The following is a 23,353-nucleotide window of genomic DNA, read 5'->3' on the forward strand; positions in this document are numbered from 1 at the left end:
TATCAAATTGAAATTCTGCCTAATATTCACCAATAACACAAATAGTTTTATTCATTGACTTATGATCTAAAGAACTGAGGATGATTCTGGACAGCACTAACATTGTTATCCTCAGCCAGTGCGTTCATCACTCTCACTTTACTGTTGCTATACTGCCATCTAGTGTTTCTGTTAAGAAAACAAGCCAAGCTACAGTCAGCCATTTTGTCAAGCAGTGACATCATGTGAAAGTTTACAGTGCAGCAAACAAAAAGGCTAAAATGCAGAACCATCTTCAAACCCCCGGATGGTTCAGCTGAAACGTTTGATGAGGAACTTGAGCACATGGCAGGAATTTTCCCTGTGGTAAACCTCCCCAAAACAAACCGCAATCTTCAGCATGACTGTGTATCTAATTTCAAAATCACAACCCACGTCCAAAGAAGCACATTGCCAAGCCTTCATATGACAAATCTAACCACACAAAGCATCAGGCAATGGCAACCAGCAGATCACCCGGAAGATTACTGACTGCTGAAGCAAAGAATATCGTTGGTCTCATCATGTATCCAAAATCAACAACGCTAATGTCAAGCTAAACCAAATGTCAGATAATAACTGAGTGATGTAAAACACCAAAAGATCCACAAAAAGTGAAGATCATTCTGAAGATGCAAGGCAAGAGTGAACATCCAAAAAAGGCAGAGAAAATGACACTGGTCATCAGTTAATGTACTTTAATCTGAAAACACTGAGTTCAAGCTCAATAAAACCACAGGTTTAACATGTACAATATTTTAGTAAATGCAAAAAGTAAAAGAAAAAAACAAAAGTAATTCTACAGTGAAGTTTTATCAAAACAATTCAATGAAATACCAAACTCATTTATTCACATGAGACAAAAGTTCTTCTTTTGTGCTTACTAATAATCATTCTAAAAATTTGCCACAAAGACTAGAAATTGGAAAAAAATAAAAATAAAAATGAGATGAAGTGTGACAGTTTGCACTATGGTATTGCAAATTCATTGTCCTTGACACAAGCCATTTTCTTCATTTTGCATTGTATTATATATGGTATATACATTGGTCTAGCAATACGATATTAACAGAGTATGCTGATGTAAAAACAAACAAACAAAAAATGCCTCACTAACAAATGATCATTCACATACAAAAAAAAATACAATTCTTAGAACGTCGGGCTCATGTTCACAGGTGAGTAGTTTGGTCGCTCAGGCTAGGCAGAGCTGTGTGAATGTACAAAAAAGGCCCATTTAAAAGATGTGAAACATTTAAAAGATACAAGGAAGGTCAAAGAGTTGTGGTTTGGTTGTTGGCACAGTCGAGGAACCTCGCCTCGTTATTGATTGCGATAAAAGCATCAATCAAGAAACCCAATGCAAGCATCAGTAGCACACGAGAACACTTCACACTCCACATTGAAAGGTCACCATGCCTCAGAGAAGTAAATGAACAGAAGCTCACACAGTCCAGTAAGCGAGAGATGTTCAGGGTATGAGCTAATGAAACAAATAACCCAGGCTTTATTTTCCATAAGTCTTAAAGTATTCCCTTTTGCTCTTTTCTCCTAGTATGACCTCCTCAGAGAATCACAGGATCTTTGACTTTGTTGTGCATGATTAGTCCCAAGCTTGTCCTTACACAGCATGCATGTCTCTGATCCAGGAAAGTAGCTGTACATAGAACAGCTCGGCCTTTTTTGGCCTTTCATGAGATGGGAGTGTTCTCTTGAAGTGGTGTTTGGTAGGTCCACTCGGTTAAAGAGGACTTTGCGTACCAGACAGCGGCTCAGAAGGACGACAGAGAAAACCACAATCTCCAGCAGTGTAGACTGATAACCAGCTCACCTGCCACTGCAGGAGACCAACTGCAACTTCCAAACCTTAATGTGAGGGATCCAGAGCAGAGGAGATATAGCAGATCCCGTGGCATTATGTGCATGCGAGAGGTCTCCTGAGGAGACAGTGCACACTTCCATATGGCACTTTCTCCTTGGACCAGATGTGCTCTTGTCTGAATGCTGCAGCCTAAGGTTCAAAGGTATAAGTTATGGTCTGTAATAGCCTAATAACTACTATTTCATGGATGTATGAGATCAGCACTCTAAGATGCATCAGAAATATGGACCTTGAAGAAAAAACCCTGGACATTTTGGTCCTTGGTAGATCATACCGAGCAACTGCAGAGTTACAGGAGTTCCAGAAGGCAACCATCCTTTCTCTGGGAGTGGCCGCCTATTTCTCCACCTCAAGTCCATACTGCTTCACAGATGAGGGGAAAAGAAACGCAACCTGAACAGCAAAGTCCATGTCCAAGCTTGCTCAGCAGTCCGTCCAGTTCATAGTTCATGTACAGTACAGAGAAGTTCTCAAGTACGTTTCATCGTTTTTTAACAACAGTGGCGACACGTTTCAACGACGAACCCTTCTGAGGAGGGTGAACAGCTGCAAGCATGCAAGACAAATGTAGCAGATAACCGATAAACCATAGGCAGAGACATGTAAGAGCAAAAATAACATTAAGTGGTCCCCAGACACTCCACAGTTCGGTTGCAGAGTATTGTGTCAAATGCAGTATCCAGCTAAGGTCAACAGCGGCCAAAGCTATCTCAGGCTTGCCTTCCCTTCCAGTGGGTACGATGATATGTCAAAGTGGACTCAGCTGAATGAGACTCAGTGCCCAAACAACACTCAATGCCAGTTTGTGGTCAAGTAATCCAACGCAGCTGAGTCGGAGTTCAACCTCCTTCTCAAACTCAACCTCATTCTCATGTGCAGGCATCGCAGTGTTGCTGGGAGTATTCCAGCGTGGGTAAGCGAGACAGCTTGGTCTCATTTGGACCGCACCAGGAACCTCTGAGTGGTTGTTTATATGCAGTTCGTATGGTGGAAAACAGGAAGGACAAACTTGCACAGGGGCTTTCCAAAGCTTCCACATCAGCTTTTCCATCAACACTACCCCACCTAAGAGAGCTCACAATGAAAGATTAAACTAGAGCTAAACCCCAAGCCCGTTTTCAACCCCAAGCTGACTATTGCTACTTTTTTTCCCCTTTTCATATACATAATGGCAGTATTCTTTTCAGATTTTAGTTAGGATAACTAGCACCACTGCATCAGTGAAGTTAAAAAACACGCCGTGTTCATACCAGTCCGGTAATTCATATTAGTTAGTATTGCAAATCGTTGACGTCAGCTTGTCTGACTTGTTACCTGCTGTGGAGTTCATATCGCTTTACCTGTCCAGCTACTCAGAGTAGATGTTACTGTTGTATGTCAAAGAATAGAAATCCTATATAATAGAGGAAGTCACATTATAGAAGAAGTCATGCAGGAATGTGATTTGAGGCCCATCACCCCCTTCTGGCTGTGTACTTATGGGGCTCTAGGGTCCTCTGGCAAAAGCACCACAAGAAAGCAAGGGCAGCACGGACTAACAAACACATGTACACACACATAAACGTGTACAAAAACACGCGCACACACATACACACACACACAAACACGCGCTCGTTAGAAGTAACCCACTGCTCTGCCTGCTGGGCTCTGGTTGGGACTGTGGTCAGCCATCTGTAAACAGCAGAAGGGGCCCTCTGCTCGAGTGTGTTTCCATGATGCCAGGATGTCCTTGTGTTGATTGGGCTTGGCGAGTGCACATCAAAGGGCAAGCGCACCTTCTGGCCTGTAGTGGCTAGATGGGTGGGCTTGGGTGATGAGGCCAGGCTGGGTTTTGTGGGCTGGAGTCTGCTTGGGCCGTGGAAACAGGGGCTCATCTGTGAGTGTGTGTGTGAACGTGTGTGAGTGTGTGGGATTAGGGGAGAGGGCCCAGTGCTTCTCTAGTGTGCTGCAGAAGTGCTGTTGTTGGGGTCAGCCCGGGCGTTTGCCAGGTACTTGGCCCTCATGCTGGACGTGTACTGCAGAGACACAAAGAGAGGACAAGCATATGACGTAAACTAGTGTAAACAGTGGACATTTCCTTACAGATTAAGCAGTAGGTCTGGACACACCTGCATTGACAGAAGTGCCCAATACTCATTCAACTGGACTTGTTGCAAATGAGCCTAAAAAATTATTTTTTAGGCTTAACTGTAACTCAACTGTAACAAGTTTCAATTTCATAGACTCTTGCCATTTAATGTCAGTACTCTCACAAAGTGCATTCTGTGGTAAGCATTAGGTTCCTTTCTTGGGTTAGACACTGCAATTGTCGTTTAAATTGTCATTTAGGAGAATGGTTAAAGGATTCTGAAGTTTTGCCCTGAAGCTAATATAGTGGAAGTCTATGACAGTGAAAAATATTTTAGGTGACAAATACTATTCAAACTATTCAGTTTAACATGGGGAGGTGGAGTAATGTTATTTTACTACAGGGTAGTAAAATAACATGTTTATGACTTGCTTGATTTCGCATGGAATAAGAAATCCCGGTATAAATTACAGAGATGGCAGTGGCTACTCGATTTACACACTGCTGTCACTCCTAAGAAGTTCCAAATGTAAAATCTCCAAATATTTTATTTAATTGTAAAACCAGTCTGTTTACCTTATACATCTACCTGCCTGTCTTCGTTGAATGCAACGTGTCATTCACATCATTAACTTGGGAATTCACAGTCAAAAGTCAACATCACCGCAAAAAATCAAACCTTTTTTTCAGTGGGTTTACATGTTTCAATGTTTGCAGTCATACAGTTTAGTTAGGACAATACATATCGGCTTGATTTGGGCCAAAGAAAAAATGCTTCACCATACTTAAGAAATACTGCAACAACTCCTTTTCTACTGGAGATGACTGAATATTTATCGACATGGCAATTCTCACAGGATTAATACAGCAAGAGGTTATTATTACATTTCAATTTATCGTGGTTAAAATGTTGTGGAATCTCAGTCCATAAGCACTATGGTGAATTTGACAGGCCTAAAATCATAGTGAAACAATAGCTACATAATTAAATTATCCTACCTTCCTATGTAAACGAATCCTATCCGAATAGTGCTATAGACTTCCATTACTTTTATTTACATTAGTTTCATTTCCTATGTTTGGGGTAAATTATGTTAATTAGATGTTTTCAACAAACTATTGCTTTAAAGCAGTGGTTCTCTAAACAGTCCTCAGGCTCCCCCAGACAGTCCACATTTTTGCTCAAACCAAACTCCCAACAGAGGGGCCTGGGGGGCCTGAAGGCAGTTCTGAGAACCACTGCTTTAAATTCAATTAGTCTGCAGCATCTGTAAAGAAATGTTTTAAGATATGTGGCAGCAGGTAAAATGAATATTAATGAAGCCGTTTCAGTTCTCAGGAAGTGGACAAAAGCCCTCTCTCTGGTTTTATGGGGAAACTGAAGAATAAGATAAATAAGTTGTCATGCACTGACACCTTCACAATTGACACATGAACATTGAGCAAGAGTTTAAAGAAGCACTCAGCTCTAGTATTAGAACACACAGAATCATTTCAACAGCCTTCTAAAGGAAATGTTATTCTGCCGCAGTGCTGCACTGAAATTGGGTCATGGATCAAACACGTCTACGGTAGAGAAGAACTATAGAAGCATACTTTCATTACACAGTGCATGAAGTCTACTACAGCTAATGTCAACACCCAAAATAGCTTGCAATGCTTAATACAAAACATATCACACAAGACAATGCATCAGGGTTGTAATGTGAGCTTTACATAACACACAGTTACACTACTGTACGTGCAGTGTATATAGTATATTCTCAAATAAAGTTATAAATGAAAGGTTAAATGAACTACAAGCAGACAGATTGGGCCACACTAGTTTTCATCACTGGCATTTTTATGGGCTGATATACAACAGATGCAATAGGCAGAAACTGAGCTGTAGATAACAGACTATGTGCTGGTGTACAGCTGAGGCTAGTTAACAGACTTATGAAAGGTTTTCTTTAAAATTCCATCTTAAAACACTACTTCATTTAACAAACTCAAAAGGAATCTCAAACTCAAAAGGAATCTCAAACTCAAAGGATACGAGAGATTCAGAACAGTTTGACAGCAAGCTTGCAAAGGACAGGGACATTTACTTTTCCTTAAGTGTAAAAAAATTGCTGAATGTAAAGTCTGCGAGTAGTGGAGGAATGGAGCTATTGTGTTGCTGTGTGGACTTTGGTAAAAGGTTCTTGAGATATTCAGAAATTCTGTGTGCCAAATTTACATAGAAATGACACATTCGTATACGTGACCAATAACTAATCGTCATCAGCCGGCAACTAATCGTCAAGTTGGAGAGGCTGAAAGCAAAGACGTGACTCATCAAAATGGATAGTTCTAGTTCAGAAATCTTATTGGCTGAACTATATATGCAAACGTCTGAAAGCACACATCAACTGAATTCCATATTAATGTGCCAAGACATTAAAAGAGTTTCTTATGTGGACTGTAGAACTGATAAGTGTGGCTAGGCACAAAGCAAATACATGAACTAACTGGCTCAAAACCATATTAAACATATTCTGTGTAGAAACATATGAGCAAAAATTTAAAAGTTGATGAAACGAGTGGAATATATAATGATGGTCTGCTGAAAGTTTAAAAGTAGTATTTACCACTAATTACTAACCCACATTAAAACTAACATAAATGCCTGACCAGGACTGGCTTTGGCTCCCTGTACTTCAGTAACTGAGCCATCCATCATGTCTTTCTCTATAATTTTGCACAGCCATGTGTGATTCCCTCACACTGCTGCACATCACACTTTCTCAAGGGAAAACACTGATGAAATAGATGTCTGTCTGTCCTATGCTTGCTTCGATTTGGTGTATTACTGTAGTTGTTCTATCATCCTCTTGAACAATGGTCCCAAACACTACTATTTCAACTGTTTGCTTCATTTTTAGTAGGCCTAGCAAGCATGACCAATTGCCTACTGTGGCATCATGCATACAATTTAAACATGTTCCTCAACTTGAAAGATAAACCCGCCTATTCGAACACAAAGAACTGTTGTTATTTGGGAATGAAACAGAATTAAGTACAACTTTACCAAAATAATCTCTAACAAACAAAAAACTAAAAACACAACAAGTTCTAGATATGTCTTAAGGCAGTCAGTAAGCCTGCAGGAGGATGCTTATAAATAATCAAGCTGCTACTATTAATCATCATTGCTTAATTCTCTTTCACTCCACGTAAGTGGCAGAGAATGTGTCCTAGCCGCTTGGCCCAAGTGAGGCAGAAAGAAAGAGACAGATATGGATGAAAAAATATATATAAAAAAAACACAAGACAACCTTTGTGACATTGTCATTCACAACCAGTACAAACCAGGAACAGCTCCATTAACTGCTTAATATAACTACTCACAAGCACATACTATCAAAGCCAAAGCCTAAGCAATCCATGTACAACATTCTACCTGCTACCCAGAGTGTCTAACAAGAAAGCACAACCTGCACTCTGCCACAGTACATGATGCACAAATCTCTTTATGTAAGGGCAAAGGCCATTCTTTCTGCGTCTCTACTGACAACAGGAGTGAACAGGGGACCAGAGGGGGCTACGGTGCTGCCCACAAGTGACAAAGGAAACACCATGACACACACCAAAGAAAGGTTGTTTTGGTCAGGAACAGGAGGTCAAAGGAGGAGTGACTCAACACAGTCTCTTAGTTTGGGGAAGAAGGACGGATCAGTATGTGGAAGTGGACGGGCATGTTCAGTACCTGTTGAAACGGCAGCGGCGGTTACCAAACCGAACGTGGGCTATCCGATGCCTTTAACTGCCAGCTGTGCTGTTGGGTAGCGTCCGTGGCAGTCTGATATGACTGCGCAGCGGAGGGGGGGAAGCAGAAAAGACAACGACAAGAATGACAGTGTCCATCTCCATTCACAGACACAGCCATAAGAGCTGAGGAGGGGCATGCACAGCACAAAAGAGGATGTGGGGTGGAGGTGGGGGCACACAACAGTATGATCAGAGTGTTAACGAGGGTCCACTTACAACAGCAAGACCGTAGTCCTGAGGCCTCATCAGTTCCACCAACCCCGTTACTCCCTTCCTCCATCTATCTCTCCTATGAAAATCTCATTAACATTGACCTGGAACTGGCATTTAGATCCTCTAACCGAAGTACTGCCAGTTCGGGATAGCAAAGCAGCTCTGAAAGGTCTAACAGGCCCCTTTCGCGTGATCCCACCAAACTCTAAATTTGGCTGACAGCCTGTCCAGAACGGTCGTTTCAGCCTCCTAACCCACGCAGACGGACTTCTAGCTGTAGCGCCATGCCCTTTCCCGCTTGCCTACAGTGTGAAGTGAATGAACTACAGTGTGGGAAGCCAAAAAAAGAAAAAAAAAAAAGCTTATACACCTACTACGTAGTGCTGTTCGAATTAGGTGAGCCTACCCACAAAAAGGCTGTCAAAATGACTCTGTGGAGCGTGTTGTGTATGCGTGTGGGTGCATGTGTGGGTGGGAGCGTGTGTAGTCATTCACTAAGGAGTGTTAAGTAAGTCAGACACTTACAGAGGGAGGAGGTGACTCTCTCCCAATGAGAGGAGTGTTCTCACAGCGGGGATTCTGGAAGTTTGCATTCTGCGTCCTGTGTGACGAAGGAGAGGCACACACACATGCATGAACACGCACGTAACACACCCACCAGAATAGAGTAAGCCAAGATCACAGTGAAACTATAAAATTCTGTAGTTCTGTAATTAAAAAGAAAAGCGGAGGTAGTTGGCACTAAGCAATTCTAAAAATAATACCTCAAAAGCAGTTACTAATTTGGTTACAGTGTAATCAGCCTAGTCCCATTAATGTCTCGTATAGCATGAAATGTCCTCCAGTAGCTCAGTGTAGAAGGCATCATCCTAGAAATATACTATCTAGAGATGGGCATTTTCAGTAATTTTGCAGTAGTTTTGAGTACTCTAACGTGAATGAGAAGTTGACTACTTGAAAAGTAAAAATGCGCATTCTGGAGAAAGATGCAATTGCTAGATTAAGAAACAAACGTCTCTGAAGCCAACACAGCATTTGCTGATAGAGTTACTGTATACCATTTTATTTCACATGGGTCTATAGGGGAGGTGACCGTCCCCTACATATGACATGAGAAAATGGTCTGTTGTTGGTTGTTTTACATGTCAGTTAAACAGCCTCTTCCTGTCAAAGTAAGTAATGGAAAATCAATCTGTGAAAACTAGTCAAATGCTGTGTAATGAGTACTCAGTTTGAAAATTACTCATGCCCACCCTGTGGAGTTTGGTTCCAACCTAAAACAAACACATGATCCAACTAATCACAGCCCTCTGGAGGTCAGGTGTGTTACAACTAGCTTGGCACTAAAATTTAAAGGAAGAAAGACCCGTCAGGCGTGCTTTGGCACATTGGTATTCTATCTCTGCGGGTGGCACTGACTTAGTCTGATCTATGACTCCCCCTGGTGGTATCTCTCAGCTCCTCTCCTGTGTGCACACAGCTGGAGGGGAGCAGCTGCTGCAAGCCCAGTTCACAGGGACAGCCAGGCCTCTCTGGGGGCCTGAAGCTAATCCATGGGGCAGATGGTGTGGACTACAGAGGAGCTGGCACTGCTTCTTCATCAAGTCTAAAAACAAACAAACCCTGGCTCTGTTTGGGGGGCTCTTCTCATCCTTTATTAGTATCTTTTATGTGGAGGGGGTAGTGTAATTGATATACATGCCGGGACCAGCTTATAAGAAGCAGGTTTATTCCCATCTCTGGACTATTTCAGGTTTAAAATTGGACTGTGAGCATTCAGTCAGTCGAGTGCAGGGGAGAGGCCAGATGTCCCTTCATAAACACTGAGACAGACTGCTGACAGCAAATGTTAACATGAAAGGCTAAGTAGTCAGTGATATGACACAATGACTAAAAGGCCTAAAGATGTACATTACCCGATCTGCTCTGTATGCCAGACAGGTGAGTGTGTGTGCTTCACTCACATGTACTCGGTAACAGGAGCATTGCTGACGGTGTGTGCTGCTGCAGGGATGCTAGTCTCACTGCCATAGCTGCTGCCACAGCTGTACAGGCTGGGCATGTGCACCCGGTACAGGTTATCATGGTTCTGCCTTCCTCCGGCAGCCCCAGAGTCTTCCTCACCATCCTCATCAGGCCTGTGCACACACAAACACACATAATTAGGGCCGTAACTAATAATTAACTTGTAATAGAATCTATAGATCTATTATAATTTGATTAACAATCTGACTTAATCTGACTTTTATGTCTTCTTCAGTTTCTCTCCCTTTGCTGCTACCATTATTCAAAACTTCTTTGCCACAAGTATGGCTGCACAATATATTCCTTTAATCATTACTGCAACGCAGACCTTCGCTAGAGATGGTGTCGATGGGTATCGGTATCGGTATGATATCAGCAAAAAATGCTGAATCAGATTGGGGATGTGCAATCTGTACTAATTTTAATATGAGTATCCGTAAGAGTTCATGAATGGATAGCTGTTAACCATGGAAATAGAAAAAACACCACACCAAATAAAAATGAAAACGTACAGCCGTGGCTTTCCTTTTTTAGGTAACTGCACTGATATTGCGCAAAAGTTTTGCATCACGTAGAGGAATAAATTTCAAAATATTTTTTACTGTTTAAAAACAGCCGAGGGTGATCAGTGGGTTTTCAGGTCAGATCAGTAACATAACGGAGACTGGCTCAGATGAGCTAATAAGCTAAAACCACAGGTAACCGGTACAACACTGGATCTGATGGAGACTCGTCATCTTCTACAGGTTTTTCCCCTTCAGATGACGATGTGCCAACATGTTTGTCAGAAAAACACATTTTAATTAGATCTAACATCATTATAGCCAATTTAGCACTAAAAGCCTAATCTCTGCTTTCTCAGTCACATCCTTAACAACGCGTCCTTGGCAACGCACTCACAATTAGGCATTTACGTTTTGGAGTAGCAAAGTGTTCGAATACTGGCACCTAAACTTGAGTAACCATGCACATCCCTGAATCGGAAATTGGAGGAAAGAAAAATAATGAATCCGATCCAATCCTGTAACAAATGTATCCTGAAATAGCACACACACACACACATTGTGTAATGTCATATTAGCTGTATATTCTGTCCTGTGGGGTAGTAGTGTTTAAGTAGTTTCAGCATGAAACCACTTCTAGATGCTCATCTTAAATGAAGCGCTTCAATTTACAACAGCTTTTAAAAAAAGAAATAATGGATCGATGTCAGATAATACTCAAAGAACAAGAGATAAAGTGATCGCTAGCTTTCACAACACTAGCAATCATAGAAGTTTTTAGTTTTTTGCAAGGCATATCACGATCGCAAAATGTAGCAATATAATCTCAACATATACGCAATATGATATTCAATCCATATACTACAGCAGTAAGAACAAGACATTTCTTGTCATGCAGCAACAAAACAGAAAACTGCCATGTACTGGAATGATATTATATGAACATTATAGAGCATTTAAAAAGGATTAAAATAAATGATGTATCAATAATAACACTAATATCTTTTTCATAACCTTAGTCATAACCTTAGTCATAACTTTATCAACTAATCACTATCCGGAGCACACGTGCCTATCTGCAGTTTCATACAGAAACTGTTTCTATAAACTTAGTGTATAATTTTCAAATGACAAGAAATACAACCTAATAATAAAACCAAAACTATATGCCTGTCTGGTACTCTATGTTCAGCGCTCAAGCCAGAAAATCTGAATAGTTAGTGTTCTTGGCCAAAAACAAAAAAGCCTTGGATCTGAATTTATAGCAAATAATTGTAATTTAAACCACAGTCACAATACCGGTTAGAAAAACTGCATTTAGATGTTTTGCCCAAGCTCTTCTGCTTACACAATCATGAAAGCACATAATCTAGGTTACACCCCTAAAGATAACACCAGTAGAGAGTGATTTGGCCAGCAGAGGGAGCCCTTGCCTATGCTTCTGCACTCAAAAGGCTGCAGCACATCAGGAACACACATGTGCCTATCTGCAGTCGTCAGTATCCACGGTGCCACGGGCAACAACAGAAGCTGCGCCTGCTCTGTCCTCTCCATTTCCTCTTCAAACGACGGACATATTGTGGGCAAACTTGACAACAAAATAACTGCCTGGAGCCAAGCTTTCTTTATTAATTTAGTATTAAGCAGAACCATCAGAACCATCCAATCTTCCCGTGTGGCAATGGCTTCGCTGTCTGTTTCTGGTCCAGAAAAAAAACAAAAGGCAGAAGATGCAAACCTCATGGACACAGTAACCACAGACAAACAGAATGCAGTCTTTACAGTACCCTGGCTTGATGGATTCGACTGCAGATGGCTACAAAAAAGCCAGAGCGCTGGAATAGACATCACAGAATGGATGATGTCATCCTTTTGGCTCGATCTCCCCCTGCTGGTCAATGGAGGAACAGAAACGTTCTTGGTAATTCCGGCACCTGACAAGGGCACTACGGTCAGGAAGCAAAATGCTCCTCAACCTCCAGACCTCAGTCTATCAGTCTCTTAAAATGACACTCCTCTACTTTCAGCTCAGTAGTGCTCTGTTCACCAAGGCTGAGACAAACAAAGACCTATTGTACTGTATAGTCTCCCTCTCTCTTACTCTCTCTCTCTCTCTCTCTCTCAGAAGTGTCCTCAATAGATATGCATTGATTTGTGTCATTTTTAAAGACAATAATAATAATAATAATAATAATAATAATAATAATAATAATAATAATTTATTTATATAGCACCTTTCCCAAGCTCAAGGTCACTTGAAACTAACAACAGATTTTCCATAACAGAATGACAATAGATATTAGGATAAAGAAATAAAAAGTCTGCCACCCACCAGAAAAGGAACAATGAGAACACATCTACAGACGCGAAATAAAGCAGCAAAACGCAACATAACGCAGAGTAGAGGGCACAGTGATACAGCATGATTTGCCTAGACAACAGCACAATCAGATGAATAGGACAGAGAGAATAGGTAAGTCTTTAACTGGCATTTAAAGGCAGAGATGCAGGAGATGCTACAGAGGCTCTCTGGGAGACCAAGCAGAAACTTGGAAACTGCAAATAAACCTTGACTAGAGCATCTGAGAATACAGGCAGGTGTGTTAAGATGGCATAGCTTAGACAAATACTAAGGCACAAGAGTTCTTTTTCAAGTCTTTATATATGCAACAGAATCTCTCTCTCTCTTTTGTAGAGAACATTTGATCCTTTTCAACTGAAAATTCAAATTATAAACTCAAAAGTTTCATCATGATTGCACATATATTCTGTGACCTGTAGTGTCTTGGTCATGGAAGTAAACCATTGTGGGTCAACAAAGCTATTTAAAAACAGCACTTAAAACTAATAGGCTAGTCAATTATGCAACTAAATAAAACAATCTAGTGCTTTGGCAAAATCGAATACAACATCCTTCACAAGGTCAGTCATTCACTGAATTGATGGCCTATGTTAAGCTATATCAGGTCCTCAGTGGCTCCCATAAAAAGCAATGAAATTAAACGTTTACACGGATACATAAAATGCCACAAACATTAAACTGGATTTTATTAAAAGTAAACGCAATGGACTGATAACCTCTGTAATTTTGCCATGTGTGGTTTCCTCTCACTATGGGGCATCACACTTTCTCTCAGAGAACATGGATGAAACGAGTTGTTTAGCTCATTGCTTGTGCATGTTTGCTCTCAATATGACATGATATACAACGCTGCAGTTGTTCTGTTATCTGCTCAAAAAGCGATCATGAACATCACTATTCTCACCTGCACAAATGGCAGCTTTAAGTTGCTAGGTATTGAATGATGCCACTGTCTACCTGGCTCTCTAATATGTATATCAATGTGTTTTACGTGCTGATCGCTGTGACTCAGACATTTCTCAAAGTCATTATCATTCTCACCACTCCTAATGTTGTTAACCTACTTAAGTTAACCTACTTTGTGCTCCGTGCAGGCCATATGATTGACAGCCATGAAGAAGCATGGTGCTTAGTATGGTATCTTGGGACAGAAAGGAACAGATCACAGCTCCTGAAGAGCAGGGTTAATTACACATAGCAGCTAAGCTGGGGCCTCTTCCACCTCACTCTCTATCAAACGCCTGTCTAATCCCAGCCGCCTCTAAACCAGGCCTGGCCCAGGAGAAGGTCCGGTCTCAGGGAAATGACAGAGCTTTATGAGATTATGGCTTGGCTGTATACTGAGGCTCGTGCCCTGTGACTGCAGAGGAAATGGCAGAGGGAGAGAAAGAAAGCTGTGCAGGCTGTCCTTCAGAATTGCAGCAGGAAAGCTTAATGCGTCAGAGCTGACCAACCACAGTGCCCGGAACACACATGTAGAGAGAGACAAGCTTCACACATACACACACATGCACAATATCGTGAGATACAGCAGGATTTCCAGTGCGTCACTGTGTTTTATAGTTATATTTCTAACGTGTACCTTCCTTTTATTCTCGGCTCTCGTAACTTAAAACCACATCTTCCTTAGAATTAATGACTAGCCTAATGATTCTGGACAATAAGTGAGATAAATAACAGGATGACAGAAGTTTTATGTCTTTCCTCTCTCTCTCACTCACACACACACACACACAGCACTCACCTCCTGCCCTGCCATGTGTGAGGCACGCTGCACACGATGGAGCTGAACATGAGAGCGGTGACGAAGGAGAAGAGCACCAGATAGATCAGCCCCTCGAGACCATCATAGCACAGGCCAGTCATTGCCTGCACATAGTCCTGTAGAGAGACAGAGAGAAACTTCATCTTAGCATCTCCTAAGTAGTAACTTCACAGGGGAGGGCAAAACAGTCTTTGCTTCCAATTTAAGTTGATACAAAGAGATTTTATTCCAAGCAATTTTGGAGCATTTCTGTTGATCCGTTCATCTTGAAAATTTCACATAAGAGCAGCCGCTGTGCTTGAAAAGACTGAAAAAATTGAGATACATGTTTTTCTTTGGACAGAGAATATCTACCCAGAAATTTCATGGTACCTAAATAGTAAGGAGTTAAGTGTGAACGCATGTCAGAGTCAAAAATGCTGAGTACGTCATTTCCTCCTTATCAGCTTTTTCATGGCATGCATAATGGGAACATCCTGGTTAAACACAGTTAAAGGGCTGCATGTGAGAATGACCAAGAGCTCAAACATTACTGGTAAAAGTAACCTAGTAATGTCCTGGGAGAAAGATGGAGACAGAGACAGAGAGAGAGAGAGAGAGAGAGAGAGAGAGAGAGACAGAGAGACAGAGAGGTGGAGAGAGACAGAAATACAGAGAGAGTAACAGAGGTGGAGAGAGACAAACAGAGAGAGTGAGAACAAGGAAGAGAGACAAACAAACAGAGAGCGAGAAAGAGACATACAGCAAGAGAGTGACATACACCAAGACAGAGAAACATCCAAAGAGAGACAGTTCCATATTAGCATTTACACAAAACGGTCATCCTACATGCATAGTCTTGCAGAGAGAGAGATACTAAGAGACATACAGAGAGAGAGAGAGAGAGAGAGAGAGAGAGAGAGAGAGAGAGAGAGAGAGCGAGAGAGAGACATAGACCTAGATAGATTCAGCACTACACATGTCCCTGCCTGCACACAGTCCTGCAGAGACAGAATGAGACATCACATACACACACACACACACACACACACACACACACACACACACAGAGACACACACACACACTGCCTGCCAAGAAAGAGACAAACCATTAGAAGAGAGAAACATGCCATTGCACACAAATACACACACAGATATACAACACCATGCTATACATAATCCTCTACAGAGAGAGACAGAGAAAGAGAAAGAGAGAGAGAGAATCAGACACAAACCCACGCTCTCGCACACCCACACTCAAAGTCAAAAACCCTGTCGTCGTGACCAGACAGAAGAATGCGGCATTCAGTAATTCAATCTGTGGATTCCACAACCTCATAGAGCACAGAATGTACAAGATTTCAGTACAAACACACAGCATATTCACTATTCTGGAACATACAGAATGTCTGTAAATGCTAGAATAATACTGTATACTCTGCCCACACAAACGCTGCTGTACAGAGACTCAAGTGGAATTCTGTGTCTCTGCAGCAGACAGTAGCTGGCAATAGGCACATATGCTGCAGAAGCTGGAGAGAACCCCCCCCCAAACTGTACGCAGTGCTGCAGATCCTGCATAGGCAACAACATGGCAGCCACTCCCTCCTGCAAATCACCATTATTATTCACAACCTAGCTGCTCCGCTCATGATTACCATGCAGCTGACTGCACAGTGGAACATCCAGGCCAGGAAGCAGGCTCTGGAGAAAAAGGGCTGTCCTTTATATAAGCTTCACAACCTAAAAAATATGATTATGATAAACCCATAAAAGCTTGGACAAACAGCATTTTCGAAGAAAGACTCGCTCCACCACAATCACTAGCAGGTGAATGATGCTTTTGGAAAGGCGATTGCATGACCACCACCAAAACAACATTAATTATGTATAATAAAGCCTAAAAGGCCAAGTCTGCTTTTTTCATGTTTGTTCCAGCGCTATGGAGCCTCTTGTAAGAGGCCACCCACTGAGTAGCTCTCCCCAGAAGAGCCCCACTCTACTCTAAAAGTGGCCTCATCAACTCCAGTAATGTCACAGCAGATACAGGCACCTCGCCCAGGCAGGGAGCTTGCTCCATGACCGATGGCCATTTGAGATTATTGTTAGAATGCAAATCACGTAGAGTACAAAAATGTCAGAGACTACCCTTTATTTATTTGATTTCCAGTCAAAAACAGCCATTAAGTACAAGTCATTCTTTAGAGATTAGATAAGATAATCTACTTGCATAAGGAAGGGAAAAGTCAGTTTCCAAAACTCAAGTTCCAAAAATTATTAAAAGGTATAGAGAAGATGGGACTCCTAACAGCTGTGCAAGACTTTACAGACCACCAAAACTGTCACCATCAGATAAACCAGGGGCATTAAACTCAACCAGTCAAAGGGCCATATTATCAAGTCTCATCACATCTGTCGGCCAGAGAAAAAAAGTTTTTATTTAATTTCTAATTAATGTTGTTCTGTAACCCAAACTGGACACTGTTCATTCAAAATATGCAAAAAACTTCAATAGTAAACTAAACTTGTAGTAAAAATATTACATGGACACTTAAAATATTCAAAATTTAAATGTGTCTGGGTGCTCAGCCTTTTAAACCTACCTTTTTGCTTAAACTAGACACTTGGCATCTGTTCTTTGCTGCAAGTTCATTAAGACTTGGGCTCAATTTCCAAGCTAATGTTAAGTGTTTACAGTGGTTGAACTGCAGCTAAAATGCATTTTGTTGATATGATTGGTGTGGAATTGTACAGAATTGTGTAAAATTTAGGTGTAACCGCTATACTATAGCTTATTGTTTGGGTAGGACAATCAGAGCACATTACATTGCAGTGCATTTTGGGGATGGTAGTACTGCACATTGTGAAACAGGCTAATATTAACAGAAAATTAAAAGACTTTTGCGAGCCGGATAGGATTGCGTGGCGAGTCTGATCTGGCCTGTGGGCCTTGTGCTTGACACATGGGAGACACACAGTACTTCAAGCTTTCAGAGATCTATAAGAGATATTTTTTCATGTTAGCTTCAGGATCTGAAAAAAATTCCACAGCTGTTTTTTGTCCATCCATGGTGAGAAGACAATACCATGGGTCTGAAAGGATGCACAGCTCTCAAGAAGCCGTTGCTGTGAAAAGGAGATTCTACAAAAAACTTGCACATCAAACAAAGAAGCTGCTGGTGTTCTCAGGACAATGGACTGACCACCCCAAGCCCAGAGCTCATCATTAAATTTGTTTGGGATTACTTAGATTGTGAGAAGCAGAAGACGCAACCAAAGACTGTGAACTTTGGAGGTGTGGAAAAAAAAAATCGCTGCAGATTTCTTTGGGAAAAAAAAAGAAAGCAAGTCTACTGAAAAGAATGGAAGCTGATATAAATGCAAAGTGTGGACACTAAACACTGAAATTATATATTCAGTCATTGAGGCTTCTATGAAATTTTCAGTGAAATGTGTGTTTTTGTTCCTGACACTGAATAATAAGTAGCTTAATAAGTACTTAATGGCCATTTTGACTGGAAATGAAATCATGAAAGGTGGTCTTGCACAGTACTGCATGTGGGGGGCTAGGTACCTCTTTAGAACCAAATAATGGTTCAATAATGGAGTCCTGGGTAAGGTGCCACATTAACAGACAGCACAGCTGTAGTGTGCTTATGTTGTCTTGTGAATGAGCAATAGTATGTAATGAATATGATGTGCTACATACAGATACACTTACCATATGCAGACTGCGGCAGTCCACTAGGGCGGTCAGCTGATGCAGCCCAATTTCAGTGGTATTCAAAACTCCCTGAATCTGCTCCAGATTGCTCTGAAACATTTACACAGACAGAGTAAAAACAGGGTCATGTCCTCCTCTAACAGACCTAAACTGGGCCAGGCAAGCGACTGGACTGCTGTGTGTGTGTATGTGTCAGTGGTACAGATTGAGTTGGGCTTAATGTGAGTTCTACGCATACATTATATACTGTTAACACTCACCAACACAGTTACAACATTTATCTTTTCTATAATTCCCTCTGCTCTTTAACAGGTGTGCTTTCAAAGCCTGCCGAAGTTTTTCAACGACAAAACAAAGCAAAAGAGGCAGAGGAGCATTCCACTTCTCTATGCACACAGGAATGCTTTTGTCAAAAGTTCACTGTCGTGTGAGGGCCAAGTTGTGTGACGTTGCAGCTGCAAATAGCTGGTGAACAGCTCTGTGTGTGAAGTGTTTTCACAAGCTCAGCACTTTCCCCACAATGGCACTGCGCCACGGAGGGCTAGTGCTTCCTTTTCACACGTCCAGCTTGTCAGCTGTCGCTTTGTCTCAGAGCAAGGGCCAAGAGGAGTCAGTGCTGGACAAAACCATAGAGGCAATACACCGACAGCCACTGGTTCAGGCTGGCAGAAGGGTTTTGGATCGGTGGGCCTTTGCCAGGTCTGTGTATGTAGGTGTTAAAGCTACAACACACTGGACGTGTAGTGTTGCTATTCCACATAGGAAAACATCGCAGTGAGGGCACCAAGAAATGTCAATCTTATGTTCATTTGACATCATTTAGAGAATTTATCACATTTAATAACTAACTATTCACAGACTAACTTGAGTTGAAATAAGTTATGAAGTGAATAGGCTAGTAACGTTAGCTGAGACAACAGATGCATATTATTTGTTTATTTGAAAGCTGTGTTATGTACATTTTTGTTAAAATTAATATCTTCTGAGTCAGGAGAAAAAAAATAAGAACATGTGCTGCTGCGAGTCTCTCTGTAAAGCCTGAAACAATAATTTAAAAATCAGAGGTGTCAGGCCAGATGTTTGTATAATATTGTCACATGCACAGGGTCAAAAAGAAGTTCAATGTTTGCAAAATCAACATTATACTAATGAAGATATGATGCCAATTAAAGATAATTCACTTACATCTTCGGAAGATGCATTGTTCAAGTTTTGACTAAGTTCTCTTTGAATACTCTTTCAACAAAATCATCAGATTCATCCGCTCGGGAAAGGGTTTGAGGCACAATCAGTGTAACAAAATGTTCTTCTGTATTTTGCACACAATTACACATTTCCACCACAGAGTTCCACCAGCCTTTAGAATTACTGCCTTTTCTGGTGTAAATTTCTAGTAACTTTCATGATGTTCTGTGATCTAATCCTGGGTTTAATTTAATGCTGCAGTAGCAAAATGGAAAGTAGTGCAAGAATGCTGAATGGAAATTACGCAGATCTGGAAGCCATGAGGGCTAATGCGTTGAAGATGGTATTTGTTAGAGACAATGTTTAAGCATTTATAGATGCTGTGTGACGCGTGCAGTGGCTTTTATGTGTGGCACACACCTTGGTCTGGGGGTATTCCCGCACTGCGGAACGCAGAAGTTCTGACACGTCGTCCTGCATCTCCACCAGAGCCTTGTGACTTCCAGACAGCTTCTATAACACACAAACACAATACAAAGTCAATACAAATAACTAAAAAAATCTTTAGATCTTTATGTGGGTTTGATGTATTAGAAAATAGTAAAGGAATTTAAGAAATGAAAGAACAATGAAGAAAACTAAAATATGTTTTTTTTTCAATTTTGTGTTTGCAAATTTGAAACTTCTCTCAGCTTCACAATAGCCAAGCAGTAAACTGGCAACTGTCCCTGTATTACTAATGTATTAGGATTTCTAATAAGTACTGTACCAACCTATCCATGACAGTGCTCATTATGGTTCAGATTTCCAAGAAACTCAACAGAAGGCAGGGATTTTGAAAGGATGGCTCCAGCCAGAGCAGCCACTTCCGTTCAAATTTCTCTCATCAGCAGATGTTACTGAGGTGAGTGCAGAATGTCAGCTGTCCATGTGGTTTCAGTCTATGCTTTTACAAAAACACTATATTCCACTGGAAAAACGTCATTCTGCCTCTTTTCCTGTGCTGACAGGGCCATTTCCCCCCTCTCACTTGCTGGCTGACATGTTAGCACACTTGCTATACTCTTTCTCAGCAGTGAGCGCGCATGAATTATGCATGAGGGCCCTTCCTTTGGCGGGAGAGGTGAGCAGCTGCCCACACCGCTGCTGGATCAGGCAGCTGAGAGAAAAAGGAGAGAAATGTGGGAGAAGAAAGGAACCCAGGAAGTCCATTACTGGCTGACTGCTGCTGACGGCATCACAAGGTCTATGTAACACATTAATATTTGAGACAGCTTCAAGTGGTCGTGGTGGCAAGTAGAGAGCTTTCTTAGCAACAGTTCTATTTTTAAAATCGCCACGAAAGCCTGGAAAATTACAGATTAACAGGCTGTGGAAAGAAAAAAACAGAAGTGACTGTACAGTCTGTTCTGCTTCTCAAAAAGCAAAGCGCTAACTCTGCCTGTGCTGCTCAAACGCTGATGCAGTGATTTACTCACCTCCAGATCAATAGGCCTTTTGTGAGAGTTAAGTTTTCTTTTCTTTAACAAAGTAGAAATTGTTACTGAACTTGATTTAGATGACATCAGAAAGATAAGGCACGAGCCCTTCTCAGGAAATGCCATCCTAATTTCTGCTGAAACCTAAAGCCTCCAGCAATTGCTGTAGGTGTATATTCAGGACCCTCATTCATGATGGTCGGATAATAGTTGAGATCACTGGCCCACAGAGATCAATATACCATTTCCAAATGGCTATTAACTGGTGTTTAGATGCAATAAAGTGTAGATTGAAATGAATGGGGCTGCCGTCGTCCATCACGATTAGGCAGCTGTGGTGAGAGCCTTTACAACTATATGCATTATTCACATAAATAATGTCAAAAGTTCAGGTTCATTAGATTTGTCAGGCTCTACTATACACAACTGAAGTGTGTAACGGAGGAAACAAGGGATAATGCAGCTATGGGGGATGTGAGGAAAACTGGATCAACTTGAAACCTGGACTGAACTGTGACTCCAGAGCAGGACATCAAGATGGATGGGAAGATACGCTTGGACTGAATCAGGGCAGATCTGAATGTAGGAGGTTCGAGGTTGTAGAGTTTGTGCAAATGTCAAAGGGCGTGCAAGGCTAAGACACAGATATAGAAAGAGACGCAAAGACGAACAGACAGACTGAAGACGGAAGCTTTATATTACCTGCTGGAAGGGGTTGGCCTGCCCCACGCTGCACTGGAGGTAATACTGCAGGATGTCTGTGGAGACAGCAGAGATGGAAATTTAAAACCTGTGATGCTAGCAAGAAAACTGAACAATGAAAATCAGGTCACAACTAAAAAAATCCTCTGATCTCTAACTGCACATTCACACAATGCTAGGATGGAACGATACCTTTTTTTTCCTGATGTAAATTCTAAAACTACCGTGCTTTAAAATGAAATGATTCACTTCAAAAATGGAGCGCAAAAGGAATTAGCTAGCTAGTTATCATTCAAATGTTAGGGTGGCAGCATGTGACCTACTTTGCTTTATGGAATGTTGGGCTGCAAGCAATTCTGTAACATTATATAAAATTATCAGTCAACACGAAATCAAAATAGATCTGCCTTACTTTATTAATTCATGTCCCTAAGCACAATTCACCAAATCCAATCAGTTAAAAGAAAAGATTCTTGTTTTTTTCTCTTATCTTCTATCAAAATGCCAAATACCAAAATGTGCCGAACTCAAAAACACCTTCTGATTTTTGGCTACAGCACCATGCACCAAAAATTAAAAAAAGGAAATCGTAGGCAGATATACAGTATTTTTCACGTTCAGTGGGGTCCAAAAGCCTGAGATGAACATGCTAATTTGCATTCTTTTCAAATGTAATATAACATTCACCATTACAAATTGGATTATTGGCATAACTGTTGGAGCGAAAAGTAGAATCACTAAAATAATTACATTCATTTCAGTATTTGTCCCTCTTTTCCTTTGATGATAGTGTGTACGAAGACTGGCATAGACTTTACAGGTTTGAGAAAAATACTTTAATTCACCTGAACTTGTTTGAACACATGCTTTAATGTAAGAAAAAAAAAGAAGAAAAAAAAATTACCCCAATTTTGCTTGAACTTGAATAGTAACAAACAGTGCAGAGTCTTGAATATTTCATTTTGTCATAACTTTTCTTTGTTTTAAATTTTCCAAAATTCGAAAAATGTCTCTTTCAATCACAAACGTGCTCTCTTTCATTCGGACCTCACTGTATCTGCTGATGCCAAATGAATACCGATACGGACATTTATAAAATATAGGACTTGACACTAGATCCATCTAGATTAGCACTAATGGGAATTTTAACATTTATTTCTACACACTACAAAGGCAATAATATGAATACAATGCAGATATTTAAGCACAGAAGCTCAGCATTGCCTCAACATTTTGTTCTTCCAGAGTACAGTAAACACATCAAGCATTCATTAAATCTCAGTATCTGTCCGACGGAAATATAGATGTATTTTTTGCAATTATCTACCAATACTGATATAATTACACTATGATTGTGCTTCCCTGACTCCCAATTCACATTGATTTTTTTGGTAGTATCAGACTGATAGTACGCCAGGTTTCTCAGGTCATTCCACACAGACCACAGCACAACAAACCTACTTACTTAGACATACTGCAAACCCCTCTCCCCTTATTTCACCCAGTGCTGTATTAGAACAATGCTCTGGAAGGGTTAGCCCTCGTTGGACTGGGCACAATGAACATTTCACAGGCGAATGGTCTGACCTACTGGCTGATATTTCAGACTCATTGACCTTGGGATTTCAGGGCACATGCACTCACACAGCAGCCTGAG

General features: G+C 41.1%; 1 protein-coding gene across 2 annotated transcripts in view; it reads right to left on the reverse strand.

The window, feature by feature from the left end:
- Positions 1-699: 699 nt before the first annotated feature.
- ttyh3a (tweety family member 3a) overlaps positions 700-23,353 on the reverse strand; it is a 71,509-nt gene continuing 48,855 nt past the window's right edge. The window contains exons 8-14 of one of the 2 annotated variants that reach the window (XM_036566748.1): positions 21,697-21,752; positions 19,937-20,029; positions 18,329-18,421; positions 14,608-14,744; positions 9,938-10,111; positions 8,499-8,574; positions 700-3,915 (exon numbers count right to left, since the gene is read on the reverse strand). In XM_036566748.1, coding sequence (XP_036422641.1) covers positions 3,838-3,915; positions 8,499-8,574; positions 9,938-10,111; positions 14,608-14,744; positions 18,329-18,421; positions 19,937-20,029; positions 21,697-21,752 — 707 coding nt within the window. In that variant the 3' untranslated portion in view covers positions 700-3,837. The remainder of the gene's footprint in view (positions 3,916-8,498; positions 8,575-9,937; positions 10,112-14,607; positions 14,745-18,328; positions 18,422-19,936; positions 20,030-21,696; positions 21,753-23,353) is intronic. The other variant, XM_036566749.1, reaches the window with a different exon arrangement.

Source organism: Colossoma macropomum, unplaced genomic scaffold, assembly GCF_904425465.1.
Source record: "Colossoma macropomum unplaced genomic scaffold, Colossoma_macropomum, whole genome shotgun sequence".
Classification (NCBI taxonomy): Eukaryota; Metazoa; Chordata; class Actinopteri; order Characiformes; family Serrasalmidae; genus Colossoma; species Colossoma macropomum.